The sequence below is a fragment of the Musca vetustissima genome, unplaced genomic scaffold (assembly GCF_032173495.1).
Source record: "Musca vetustissima isolate MV318-11 ecotype Yass unplaced genomic scaffold, APGP_CSIRO_Mvet_v1 utg12009, whole genome shotgun sequence".
NCBI classification, from domain to species: Eukaryota; Metazoa; Arthropoda; class Insecta; order Diptera; family Muscidae; genus Musca; species Musca vetustissima.
In genome coordinates this window covers 286411-301214 of record NW_026881687.1, presented here as the reverse complement: position 1 = coordinate 301214, position 14804 = coordinate 286411, and the positions used below count along the sequence as shown (strand labels likewise).

At 34.3% G+C, this 14804-nt stretch overlaps 1 protein-coding gene across 1 annotated transcript; it reads left to right on the top strand.

Annotated features, from left to right (window-relative positions):
- The first annotated feature begins 4538 nt into the window (after positions 1-4538).
- Positions 4539-14140, top strand: LOC133327657 (uncharacterized). The gene is made up of 11 exons (XM_061536180.1): positions 4539-4566; positions 5722-5955; positions 10081-10243; positions 10514-10692; positions 10758-10939; positions 11006-11229; positions 13270-13429; positions 13485-13596; positions 13662-13821; positions 13888-14015; positions 14085-14140. The coding sequence occupies exons 1-11, from the start codon at positions 4539-4541 to the stop codon at positions 14138-14140; spliced, it is 1626 nt and encodes a 541-aa protein (XP_061392164.1).
- Positions 14141-14804: the final 664 nt, after the last annotated feature.

The following is a 14804-nucleotide window of genomic DNA, read 5'->3' as shown; positions in this document are numbered from 1 at the left end:
CAAAATAGTTGGCTTCTAGGAGACAGTGGTTACGCTTTAGAAACATTTTTGATGACGCCCTATAAACATCTTGTCAACATCGATATAATAAAGTGCACACATCTGCAAGAAACATTAGGTTCGTTCGTTTACTCAATAATTTGTACGAATTTGTACAAAATATTACAAAATGTTGTTCGTTTACCCAAAACTCCAGTAAAAGAGAGTGAATTGAGAGAGCAGATTTGACAGTTGTGTTACTGAGTATTTGCAAATTCTTACAAGGAAAATTTACTCAGTAAGAATTTTCTTGTACCATCAGCTGATATTTAATCAGCTGTTTTGCTATATTTTGTAAACAAACAACAAAATTGTCCTCAACCAAATTGATTGTTTTGTGAATTTTATATTGATTTTGTATTATTAAACATTAAAAATGATAAAGAAAACGCAAGTATTGGTAAACAACATACATTTTCCCCTTGTTATCCATTTTGCTAATAAAAATGCTGTTTTTTAGTTTGCGACAATTTGTTTGTTGTTTTAATCAGCTGTGTCGAAACAATCTTTTTACTGGATGTTGTTCGTTTACTTTTTGCAGTTTTCTCTCTTGAGAATGAAAAATTCGTATTTACTCTCTGCAAATTCTTACTGAGTAAATATTACTGGGAAAGTAAACGAACGAACCTATTATTAAAAGGACTATTGGAATTCTTAAAAGATTTTTTATAGATTCTATTTTTATTTTGATCATATGGTGGTTGAGTTGCCAGATTGATCTCAAAAATGTTACGCGCTGTTTTTGATAAAAGGAGTTCTATTTTATTTTCTTTAATTTTACTATAAAAACTAATGTAAATACTGTATTTTTTAAATAAATATTGTAAACGCACGTTAAATATTACTTCAGCGTTTTTTTCAACTTGAACGTACTCAGAAAAACACGAACGATCTCATTTCGTTTTCAATCCAATATTCCCAATATTTTTTGGGGAATTCGGAATGGAGCACGCCAAATTTGGGAAAATGTTTCACATTCGAGCAAACTCGAAATGCAGCACATGGGCGTATATATGGGAGCTACATCTAAATCTGGACCGATTTTAATAATCAACGTCAACATAATAACATCAACTTGGACCTAATTCAGTACTCTGTGCAAAATTTTGTCCCAATTGTGAGTTTGGTGCATCATTTACATAAAATCGGACGAAACTATATATGGGAGCTATATGTAAATCTGAACCGATTCCAACAAAACTTTTCATACATAAGTATGGACCTGATTCAGTGCGCTGTGCAAAATGTTGTCCCAATTGGACAAATATTGGTAGTTTGGTGCTTCATTTACATAAAATCGGACGATTTATATATGGGAGCTATATCTCGATTTCTTTTGCCTGTTACAAACATATGCACAAAGACATAACATAACACTGTACCACAGTGTGGTAAAGGGCATAACAATAAACATCGACTTAAAAGCTAATATCACAGATTTGTTTACTTTATTGCAACTCCATAGCTTACACTGATGTACCCATCCAAAGCTAGCGCTGTGATTCTTTAAAAATTGGGCTATCTTGCGATTTTTGTCTTCCTGAAGTCTAGAAAATAGTTTTTCTTCATTAAGTTTTTAACAAATAGTGAGTTCAAAAAAGTCCAATTCCGATTTCCAATATAATATTAATACTAATAAAATATAACATAATATAATACTAATAATATAGAATAATCGATATAATGACGTAGTAATGAACTCATTAAAACCGGTTTGTTTGTTCTGTAGATCTTTGATCTGAATTGAATGTTAATTAAAAGTAGAACAAAACGTGTTGTAGACAAATATTTTTGCTTCTATATATTTTAAATACTAAGAAATTAATGTTTATTCTAAGCTTTTTAATTTCATAAATTGTTGCATTTTGAAATTTAAGAATTTAATTGTGTTGTACAAAAGTGAATTTTCGGAGCACTTAATAATATCATTGATTCCAAAACCCAAAAATAAACATTGAAAATGAAAGTCAATGTTATTAGGGCATCAAATTAATTATAAATGTTCTTCGAGGGTTGCGGGAAATGTGAATGAAATTTAATTTGAATAATGTCAACAAAAATTTCAAATGTTAGCAATAACAGGAATTGAGAAAAAAAAGTGTATTATTAATTTAAAATCAATTTTCATTTAAGAATTTTGAATTTATATTATTAAACTATTATTACAGTTGAAATAATTGAAGGAAAACGATTCCTTCAACATATATGCCTTACAAATTATAAAATTGCTACCTTTGAAAACCAAATATTTTTTGAAAGAATTATTTTAGGTAAATTTTTCTAAATTAATTTTATAAAAATATTGTTTTAATAATCATAGATTATTGCATTGTATTTTGTTTCTATCCATGAACAAAGTATTAAAAATGACATTGCCCGAAAAATTCCGGTCTTTTTTTCTTTTGAAATAAATATTTGCAGTTTTGAGAACAGGACAGGTTTTTTTGTTTGGGTTGCCGTTCTGCGAGTTCGTTTAACGCGCTTCTTGTGATCAGCATGCAAATCCATTTTTTTCAGTTAACTCCCACTGCTGACGCTAATTCAGCTTCTGCTGCTGCTGTTGCTACTGACGCTATTGTCATGGTGTTTTTTGATCTTCACTTGACTTGATTTGTTATAATGATGGACAAATGAGATAAAAGATAAAGTTAAATAAAAAACAAGTAAAGAAAGGCTATGGTGGTTAGAGTCGACAACGCAATACACTATCTTAGCTTCAAAATATGTATGAAGAAATATAAAATTAAATTATTAGGGGTCCCTAATAACCGATTTCAAAAATTCTGGCATATATTGGTATATACGCTATAACATTGATATAATGTTTTTAGATCCCAAAAGATTTGGACCAAATCTTTTTTAGGCTATTTGGAATCATTTTGCAAAACAGCAAAAAACATCCATTCTCGAACGATCTGGGACATGTGTTTGAGATCATTATCTTGATAAAATTGAAATGTTTTCCCCAATCCAAAATTTTCACCACCACTTTTCAAATTATCCTTTACAATGTTTAAATATTAAATCTTATCCATAATTCCTTAAATAAAAACGGGATTTTTCTACTCCGCCAGCGCTCATACAGCCCCATACTATTACAGAGCCTCCGGTCAGAATTGTGTGCTGATTTTCAATGGCTTTGTTCGGCATGTGCCGTACCTTACCATTGGTCCATCCGAACCAAAAAAGTTAGGTTTGCTTTCATCAGCAAAAACAACATATTTCCAAAATGCAAAATCTTTTTTCTTGGTGTTCTTGAACGAACTCCAATCGGATTTTCAGGTTTTTGAATTTTATGAATGGTTTTTCCAGTGCAACTCAATTTCCGCAAGTAGAAAATAATACCGGCGGATACTTTTCACTGTGAGGTTGCAAATGGTGTGTTTAACAATATGTATTTATTTTTTAATCAGGATGTACAAGAGTCAGAATGAAGTCCGGAAATTTTACCAACGAGTTAAACACCAAACCGAAGGCTTTGGTGCAGGCACATCCTCCTGTAGAGATGAAGATGGAAACCTGGTGACAGATATATATAGTCAGTTGAGAATCTTGAAGGAGCACTTTGAAAATCTTCAGAATACCCCTTCAAGATACCCCAGAACCAATAAGAGATGACGGTATAAAGTGTATACCACCTAACCAAGATGAGGTCAGAATAGCAATAAGTCCATTGAAGAATAATAAAGCAGCAGGTGGCTGGTGGTTAGATTCTGGTCAGGAGCATGCACCAGCTGATTGGTACAATTTAGCTAGAGGAATACATGCCCATAGATTGGAACCTCAGCATTCTGTGTCCCGTGCAAAAAAGAGACAAGACGATATGTGCCAACTATAGAAAAAATAAGTCTCTTTCCCATAGCCTATAAAGTGCTATCCAACGTGCTGTGTGAACTACTAAAGCCAATGGTCAATGATATTATTGGACCATACCAACGCTGGTTCAAATGGATCCTCCATTGACCAGATTTTCACTCTGCGCCAAATCGTGGAAAATACTCACGAAAAACACATCGACACATTTCACCTATTCGTCGACTTCCTGCAAAATTAACGGTTATGCAGGATAACTTTAACTGGTACAAGCTGAGAACTTAAAATCGGAAAGGACCCCTCGCAGCCCTTCAATACCGAACGAAGATTAAGACAAGGTGACAGTTTGTCGTTTGATGTTTTTAACATCCTGCTGGAAAAGGTCATACCAGAGGCAAATGTGAACAGAAATGACACTCTGTACACCAAACAACACATCTTACTTGCCTACGCCGACGACATCGATATAATGGGTCGAACATTGCGAACGTTAACAGCTACCTTTGAACAAATTGAGAAGGCGTCGGCCAAAGTGGGTCTGACAGCAAATGACGAGAAGACCAAGCTGATGGCATCAACGCGCAAGACGTCCAGTAGTAGACTCGTACCAACTGTGGAACTTGAAAATTACAGCTTCGAGGTAGTTAAAGATTTAATATACCTTGGTACCGCCATAAATAAAACTAATGACATTAGTTTTGAAATTCCGAGAAGGTTAGTGTTGCCCAATAGATTCTACTATGGTCTAAGTAAGCAGTTTGGAAACAAGGCCTCCTCCCGCCAGAACAAAATCACACTTTACAAGACGCTGATATTACCCGTGCTGTTATATGCATCTGAAGCATGGGTACTTGCGCAAGCAGTTTAGGCGGCTCTTGGTGTGTTTGAGAGAAAAATTCTCAGAAATATCTACGGGCCTATCTGCGTCGAATGAAACATGAGCGAGCCCACTGACGGTACACACATCTCGAAAAATGACCTTTCAAATTGGATAAGATGCGCACAAGACCGACGAGCTTGAAAATTTTTAAAAGCTCGGCTTATGGAACAACCGTTCGGTCATAAGCCAGGTTTTAGGTTTTAGAATGTGCATCTCATGGTGGAGGATATAAAAAATTCCAACTTAATTACGTTTATTTGGAACCTTTTTTTCTTATACTTTACAAAAAATCCCTCCTTATCATAAAATTCAGTACAAATTTTGATCCTAATGCAATATTTCAAACATATTCACAAATGAGCTTTGTCTATTTTCAATACAACATTTGTCCCCCAAACGTCTCCAATTGAATAACAAACCAACACTGCCGAATAAAATTTGAAAATAAATTGCAGGACCCAAATATGTATATAACAATTAAACAGAACCTACCTAACGTTCAGTTTTCGTTTATTCGCGTTTGGATTCAAAACCTTTAATATTAATTAACTTTAACGGTGTTTTTTTTTTAAGTTTGATTGGATAATATTTTTTGCGTTGAGAATTATAAAAAATGTGAAAAAAGTGAAAATTAAAAAAAAATTGGTGCACAGAAATTTTGTTATCGATACAAATAAAAATTAACAAAGTGTTTTAAATCAATAATTCTAAATTAAAGAAATAAAACAACAAACAAAATGGCAATTAAACATAAAAATGAAAAAGGTTATTAATTGAAAAATTATAATGACAAATTCGAAATAAAAAATCTAAATAGTTATTATAAAAAATTCAGCAGTGTTGTAGTAATAATAAAATATTATAAACTCCTTAAAAAATAAAAAAATAATATTAGAATTTAAAAAAATCTTTATAATTAAAAAAATAAGTCAGTGTGTGTTAATATTAAAATATTTATTCAATTATCTTCCTCCTCTCCCACCGCGCAGATAAATACGATTGTAAATATCAATATGATTTGACCAGCCCAGCAGATTTTGAAACAGCCATCACAGCAACTGGATTCGGTTGGTTCAATATTTTATTGTTGCTAGTCGGTTGTCCAGCAGCCATAGCATCGGTATTTGAGACAGCCGTCGTGTCATATGTTCTACCCAGTGCCGAATGTGATTTGGGTTTAAATCTGCTAAATAAAGGCATTCTAAATGCCATGACATATTCAGGTGAGAAAGCTATGCGATAATAATAAAAACAACAATAACAATATTAAAAAAAAATAGCATTTGTTGGCATCTGCTTAGGCGCCGAGACACAATAAATAACTGTTAGTAGTGATTTGTTGTTGTTGCCAAATTTGCATTCCTATTAACTATTCATTTCACCAAAAATAGAAAAAAAAAAAACTAGACGAAATTATTGCTTGTCTGAAATTAATTCATAAATATTCAAAACATGCAGTTTTTATTTGTGAATATCGGTAGACATGCGAGTGTTCGAAATTTTGGTTAGAAATTATTTCTTGTTTATTTTATTGCATTTATTTGTTGTTATTTTTTATTGTTTTATATATTGAAATAAAAATTAAGAAGACCCACAAACACGTGGAGTGAAATGTCCAAAGATTGAATATATTGATTATTTTATACTCTATACTTAAGCCCACGAAACATTTTGTGTATTCTAAAAAAATAATTGAAACGATATTTGTCCACAAAATTCACATTGTGTCTCTAAATTCATAAAATGTTCTTCCCAACCAGAAACGAGTCGTCGAAATAGAACTATGTGTCAGTTTGGTAAAAACAATCTTAGGAACTCTCAGAGATGAGCCTTATACATCTGCTACGAAATTAAAACAAAAATTTATCGTTGAAGTTACATCACAATTTGTACGCTAGATTTTCCAGAAAAATACATCTACCTTTCCAACATCAAGCGGTTAATATTCACTTTATCGCCAAAATATATTATTTCCATCCAAAGAGGAGTGGATTAAAAACTAATAATATTTATGAGAATTCAATAAAAAAAACGAATGATTGTTAACACTAGAACGCCGGAGGCAGTCATTTTGACCGCTTTCCAATTTCAAGTACAAAATCAACTGTGCATTTAATTACACTTTTTTTAAATTTGATGATTTTTTTATAATAAGCGTAATTCTATGAGGTACAAAAAGTCACAAATTTTAAAAAAAAGTGTCATTAAATGCACAGTTGCTTTTGTACTTGAAATTGGAAAGCGGTCAAAATGACTGCCTTCGGCGTTCTAGTGTTAAACAAAAGCAATTGCATCCTCACAGTACTAGCATATGCCCGCCACTTCGTTAGGGAATGTGAGCATTATTTAAAAGCCAATTCCGACCATAATTCAAATTTTAGAATGTTGTCTTATAGTACGTATTTCCAAAATTAACTCCATATCTCAACTCTCTCTACATGCCAATTATAAACCGCAACAGAAATCTAGCTCTTTACTAAATTTGGTATCATTCATTACCCTTTGTACTCTTGTAATACTTATTTCGGAAAAATTCCAGATTTCAAATGTAGGTTCACCCAAATGCCCCAGTCCTACACCCCAACAATAATCCTAACTCCAAATTTCCGAATCCCAATGTTATCAGTTCACAAATATTCAAATTTGATCAAATTTAGTAGCCATATGTATGAATTTCCAAATCTACATCAATACCCCAATCCTAATCCTATTTCCAAATTTCAGCGTTCCAGCTCTATCGGTTCATCCTAATAAACATTTGGTACCATTTTGTACACATTAGTACAAATTTCCAAAACTTTCTACAAATTCCAATCCTACACACAGATAGTGACCGTAAGTCCCAATTTAGATTAGACGAGTTTACTTGCGGCAAGTTTTTGTTTGCCGGAGAGGGGGGCAAGGGGAATAAAAATGGAAAAAAATGCTCGTACCTACAATTTTCAGGCAATACGTTTTGTGTATGTAGTGTCAGTAATTTGAAATAACAATCCAGAACATTTTCGAACATAAAAAACATGCAGAAAATATCAAAAAAAAATAGTTTTGAATCCGACTTGCCTTGTATAGACGCATAAAGCAATTTCAAAAGAGTACGATAAAAATTGCCGCAAGTAAACTCGCCTAATCTTAATCAGGACTAACCCCAAATTCCAGATATATTGGTTCCCCAAAATTTAAATTGTACCAAATTTAGTACACGTTATTACGAATTTCCAAAACGTTATACAAAGCCCAATCGCACACCCCAACAGTGATCCTAAAGTCAACTTTCAAGATTCCAGCTCGATGGGTTCACCAAAATACCTGAATACCTGACCGAATTCCAATCGGATTTTCCGGTTTTTGGGGTTTATGAATAGCTTTTCCAGTGCAACTCTACCATAATTACCAGGCTTACGCAGAATTCTTCGAATTGTTTCTGGGTTACATTTCTTTTCCAGATATTTCTCTGCGATTTCAGTAAGTTTACGTGCGATTAGAAACTCAAATTCTCACGATAGCCATCCAAATTAGTAAACTTACGCGAGAAGTGTAAAAAACAACGCATCCAATATATTCCATGAGAAGGTTGACTTTTAACCGATATTAAGTTGTAATCGATATTTTATTTTTATTTAATTTGAACCTAAAACATCTTAGGAATGTCTCTTTAAAATTTCAAAAACTTTTGACATTTCCCAAAAAATCTCCTATTTTCATCAATGATCTGCAAGTATGGAAAATCTATAGAATGAGCTTATCATTTTTTAATTTTATCTTTAATGCGTAAACGTATCTTGTTTATCAGAAGATGACCAACAACCGATTTCAAAAAATATTCTTATGCACTTATCGAATAAACATTTAAGTTCGATGTCCCCGATATTAAAAACACGAATTCAAGGTAAATTTAAGTGGTTCCACAGGAATAACAAAGCAATCAACATTTCACTTAACATTTGAAATATTCCAACATCTTGTATTGAAAGATGGTTGGTATACAAGCGCACATATCTGAAAATAGTTTCAGTTGATACAAAAGCATACTATTTTCTAATAACAATTTTACCCAACAATTTCACCATCACATGTGGTGTATATTAAAGGTGGCATTTCGTTTGTAAAACTTCGAAATATTTATTAAAGACATAAATAATATACATATATCGGTCGGTTAGAGTTATGAAATAAAGAAACAATATATTGGACTATTAAGGGACACCCTCAAAAATACCGACAATTTGGAGAGCTTGGACACCGTTTCACCGAATTGGCTGTAATATGGTATTTTAGGTTCTCATTGTGCAGAAAATGTCCCTCCAACGAATTTTTAATATTGGTCCAAGTTTAGTTTAATTTAATTTGTCCCCTTCAAAATACCGAATTGGGTAATAAATATCTCTAAGAAAAATGATCAATGTCGATGTATGTTTTATTATAGCCCCAACATAAGATCAATACCCTCCACCATAGTATGAGGAATGTATGCGTATATATATTTTTGCCATGTCAGTCCGTTGTAATCACTCCATCTTCTGAAGGAATTAAGATAGGGTGCTGACATTTTGCTTGGGTTTGTATTTTGTCTGTAGGCAAGTCAAGTTCGAAGATTGGATATATCGGTCCACGTTTAGGTAAGGTCCATAAGGGTACCCAATTTTCGGGTTCTTAAACTCATTTTTAAACCGAATTCGCTGAAATTTGGTACATTGGGTTCTTATAGGGTCCCAAATATCTCCACAAAAATTATAAATATAGCTCCACTTTTTCTAGTAGCCCCCATATAAAGATACCACCTAATTTTTAGTATTTTTTGGGGGTTTTGATCGTATTTTTCCACCGAATTGTCTGTAATTTAGTATTTTGTGTTCTTAATAGGTTTCAAATCTCTCCACAAAAATTATGAAAATTTTGGTGGTTCTAAGACTCTGTTGTAATAATTTCACATGCAGGGGATATCGAGATAAAAGAATAAGAACGTAAGGTTTGATAATGAACTATTTATGAACTATAGCCCGCATTTTGGCCTAGCCCTCATAATAATATTTAGCGTAAAGAAATATATTCCGATTCAAAAATGTTAGTTCCGAAATAGAGCTTTATCAGTCATCAATTAGGCATAGCACCTCATATAATGATAACTACAAAAGTTTGGTAATCCTACACTTTTTAATCAATATTGGTCCCCCTTTAGGCATAACCTCATATACCTTTGCAACCTAAATTGCAGTCCAGAGATTTTATACGTACCCTCATGTTTACCACGTTTTGGGGTTTTCAAAATAAAAATTACTGAAATTTGTATTTGGTGTACAATAGACGGCTGAAATAAGCGACGCTTTAATTTGCTTTTCTTTTCATTACAGGTATGATAATATCAGCCATTGCATGGGGCTACATAGCTGATACAAGAGGACGAAAGGCTATTTTGGTTTGGGGTTTACTGGCCGATGTAGTGTGTGTTCTATCCTGTGCCATGAGTCAGAGTATTATACAATTGATGGTTGCCAAATTCATTGGAGGTTTAGTGTAAGTTGTAATTAAATTAAAAATAATTTGTAAATCACATTTTTAAAGCTTTTTGACACTCTGCAACAAAATCAGAGGGTGGAGAATTCATAATGACGATTAAAGCACCTAGGCGAGATATTATGGATTCTTAATATACTCGCCAAGGTCTTCCATCCCCATAAGAAAATTTTCACTTCCCAAAATGTTGATGCACAGTGTAATTAAAGCTCTTTACAAATTTTGATATTTTTTAAAAAACTTCCTTCTAAAACCTCTTTCTTTTTGCAGAATGGGTGGACCATTTGCAGTTTTAATGACCTATCTCCAGGAATTCCACAACAATAAATATCGTGGCAGGGTAATGATGTGCATTGGAATTATGTTTGCCATGGCATCGCTATCCATGCCAGTGTTGGGTTTAATGATCCTGCCACAAAAATGGGAGTTCAGTATATGGAACATGCAATGTAAGTAGGCGAACTCGCTAAAATTATTAATAAGATTATCATTAAAAAATACCATGTCCCCACAGTCCATTCATGGCAAGTATATTTGGCCGTTTGTGCCATACCTAGTTTGGTAAGCGGTGTTTCGTTAAGTTTCTTTCCCGAGAGCCCACGATTTTTAATGTCTCAAGGACGTACTGCCGAGGCGTTGCAAGCATTTCGTACTATATATGCGATGAATAAACGTAAACCAAAGGATACATATCCGGTAATTTTTATTTATTTATTAGTTTTTAAATAAGCAAATAATGAAATGTTTCCCTCTGCCTCGTAGATAACAAAATTACTTGATGAAGTATCGCCCGAAGGAGAAAATGATGTCAACTTTGAAGAAATTAGCATTTCTACAATTGATACAACATCGGTCAAAGATCAAGTCAAGGATATTGTTGATGATTTCAAAACCAAAGATCCAAGTCCATTTTTGGCATTGTTCCGAAAACCATTCCTTTTGCTATCTATCAATGTTTACATGCTGAATTTTTGTATTCTATTGGGGTAAGTAAAATCAAATTATCGGGGAAACATCGTTTTTTAAAGGTTTTAGCTACATATTCCGTCCGATGTGGCGGTAATGTGATATAATATTCAGAAATAGGATCATCTTTTGAAACAGGTCAATATAAAATTCCTCAAGCCATTTTTGGTATTTCGAATTAACCGAAATGGGTGTTTTTTTTTTTTTAATTTGTAATAAAAACTTTTCCAGCAGGATGTTAAAAAGATCACACGACAAACTGTCACCTTGTCAGAATCCCTGTTCGGTATTGAAGGGATCCGATATGTCCTTTCCGATTAATTTTGCAGGAATGCCAAACACAGACATGGTTTTAAACACCTCTGAACGGATAGGGCTGTCGAATGCGGCCTTGTAGTCGACGAATAGGTGGCATGTTTCGATGTATTTTTCGTGGGTCTTTTTCAGGATCTGGTGCAGAGCGAAAATCTGGTCAATGGCGGATTTAACAAACCTGAAGTCGCATTGTTATGGTCCAATAATGTCATTGCCTATTGGCTTCAGTCGTTCACACAGCTGGATAGCACCTTATATGCGATAAGAAGGGGTCTAATCCTCTAGCCAAATTGTACTAATCAGCTGATGCATGCTCCTGACCACCGGTCTTGAATTGTTTGGCTGGTAATCCATCGTCACCTGCTGCTATATTACTCTTCAGCCGATTAATTGATATTCTGACCTCATCTTGGCTATGTGGTATACACTCTATACCGTCATCTCTTTTTGGTTCAAATAGTGTCGGTGAAGTCGATGCCAGAAGCTTTCATTAAAATGCTCCTTGCAAGCTGTCTGTATCTGTCAACAGGTTTTCTTCATCATCTCTACAGGAGAATGTGCCTGCACCAAAGCCTTCGTTGGTAAAATTTCCGGACTTCATTCGACTGCTGTACTTCTCGATTTGCCCACGCTCACGTTTTTCTTGTTCTTTCTTCTTTTTTCTGAAAAGGCGCTTCTCCTCTCTCCCGATAATTCTCCATCGAATTACGTGTTGCTACTGTCTGCAGGGTTGACCTTTACGCTTCGTTTTCGGCTCAGTAGCATTACGACTCTCCTGGTCGTACCACTGGTTTCTTGGTGGTGGTTTTTGGTACCCAAGTGTTTATTTTGCAATTCTTTGCAATTGTGCTTCTATATTATAAGGTAAGTTGAGCGGAGTAGGTCTCTGCCACCAGTTGTGTTTGCAGCTTTTCGACGTCGAGTTTTCGTGTTTTGTTAGACCGCAACTTTGCTGCTATATTAAGACGGGTGCGAATCTTGGCTGCCACAAGGTAATGGTCCGAATCGATATTCGCTCTACGTATCAATCGAATGTCTAAAATACTGGATAAATGCCTTCCGTCTATGACAACATGATCGATTTGATTTCTCGTTGTTTGATCGGCAGAAATCCAGTCTTTTATTCTCCTAGCCAAATTCATTTCTCGTCTCATGACACCTATAATACAGGACGTAATCATCTGATGTACTTACGTCAGTCCCTTTCCATCGCATTTCCTGTAAGGCAATATTATCGGCTTGAGTATATCCGCCAAAACGAAAACTGCGTCTGTTCTGTACAACGTGCGCACATTTCAAGTGCAGATTTGCAAAACGTGATCCTTTGGGGGGTTTAATTTTCTTTCTCGTTGCTTTTTCATAGTAGTAGGGGTTTCCCGAGTGTGAGCTATTAACCCAAACCCTCAACCCATTTGTATATAGTTCTTATGGGGGAACTCGAGGCACATTTCAGCTCACTATTTCAACGGATGACGAAAGTAACTGCCCCAGGTGACACCGCGGGGAGGTCTGTACCCACAATTGAAATGAAAGATGGACCAAGATAAGCCTGGGCCATGTTAAAGCCAATTAGAGACACTCATGCTGGAGGGTATTAAAAAGTTCGACCGGGCCGAACTTAACATCATTTTACCTTGTTATTTTTAAATGTTTAATTTCTGTTCTCATTGTTCCTTTTAGACCACATTTCTCTTACTCGTCCCTTTTTAATTATAATATTTTCTGATTTGTTATCTCCCCAACAGACAAAATACTATGCGTTTATGGCTACCACAATTGTTTGCCTCCCTACGGGAATTCCAAGAAATCTCAGTGGATAGAGTCGAACATAGTATGTGTTCCATACTGGAGTATAGTGTGAATAAAACCGGATTAGTTAAGGAGACCGATTCAAGTTGTTCAGTGGTAAGTAAATACCTAATACGTCAGGAAGTAGACATTTTTAATTAAATTCGTGTAGATAATTTCATCGTCATCATATACCAACAATATAATTGTGGCTGGAGCATGTTTTGCGGTATTTCTAGTGGCCGGTACTCTCATCAATAAACTTGGTCACAAGAGGATACAAAGTGAGTACAGTTATTTTTTTAGATTGATTGTATGCGACGAATATAAAAATCGAATTTCATTTCAGTTGGAGCTTTGCTAATTGCTGGCACCTGTGGATTTGCCTTGTACTGGTCTAGTACAACGGCTTCAACATTGGTCATCACAGCCTTGTATGCATGCATGGGTAGTTTATCGGCCACATCGGCTGTGGGCACCTCAGCCTTGCTTTTTCCAACATCGTTAAGGTAAATTAGGAAAATAATAATACATAGAAATAATATTTGTATAAATCTTTCATATTTTTTATTCAGAACAATGGTCGTTTGTGTGGCTCTTATGTTCGGGCGTATTGGTTCCATATTTGGTAATATTCTATTCCCGGTCTTTATGTCATTTGGCTGTGTACCACCGTTCTTAATGGTCGGTGGTATTATGTTTGGTAAGATTACCCCCAGTATATTATGATGTTTATATTTTTTATTCGAATATGTATTTTTTCATCTTTCAGTGGCTTGTATTCTATCGGCAATGCTTCCCAACACTAAAAAGGCTGATCTCAAATAAATACCTAAATATCGAAATAATCATTTTTTTCGAAATCTTGCTAATATAACAACAGTCCTAGAAATAGAAACTATGTTGAATTTACTTTACTTTAAAGTCATTATAAATGTGTGTAGATCTCTAAGTTAAACAACAAGAATATCAGATGTCATTTAAAATTTGTGATATAAATAAGTCAACACCAATTTTTTTAATAAAATATTGATTTTTTTAAAAAATATATAATTTTTTAATAATCCTGAGATAAATCCATTATTATTTCAATTTAGTGCACATACAATTTTTGTTGATGTATCTACTCGTCTCAAATCAGTAAATCGCCATTTGTCGTCATTGTTTAATATTTTAATTATCGATAAAGATAGGATATCTGGCATTAATAGCTGCATATCGTCAATACTGACTTACAACGTCCCTACGGGTCAATTGGACCTAATTCCCGTCTTCCTTTGTCCTCAAAGATTTCCCTCCTACTACGAAACAGCAAAGAAAAAGAAAAGCAAACCCCCCTAATGTTGACAACCCCCGCAAATGTATAAAAGACTACGATTTGCACTTGGAATTTGCGGACGTTGTACAGAACAGGCATAATTTTCGCTTTAGCGGATGTACTCAAAAAGTACAAAGCCGATATTATTGCCTTACAGAAAATGCGATGGAAAGG

What these genes read in the sequence shown, in the direction of transcription:
- LOC133327657 (XM_061536180.1), top strand. Translation starts at nt 4,539, where the DNA reads ATGACATTAGTTTTGAAATTCCGAGAAG. An exon ending in CTTTTTCCAACATCGTTAAG is followed by an intron (nt 13,822 to 13,887) that starts GTAAATTAGGAA and finishes TTTTTTATTCAG; the next exon opens with AACAATGGTCGTTTGTGTGG. An exon ending in GGTCGGTGGTATTATGTTTG is followed by an intron (nt 14,016 to 14,084) that starts GTAAGATTACCC and finishes TTCATCTTTCAG; the next exon opens with TGGCTTGTATTCTATCGGCA.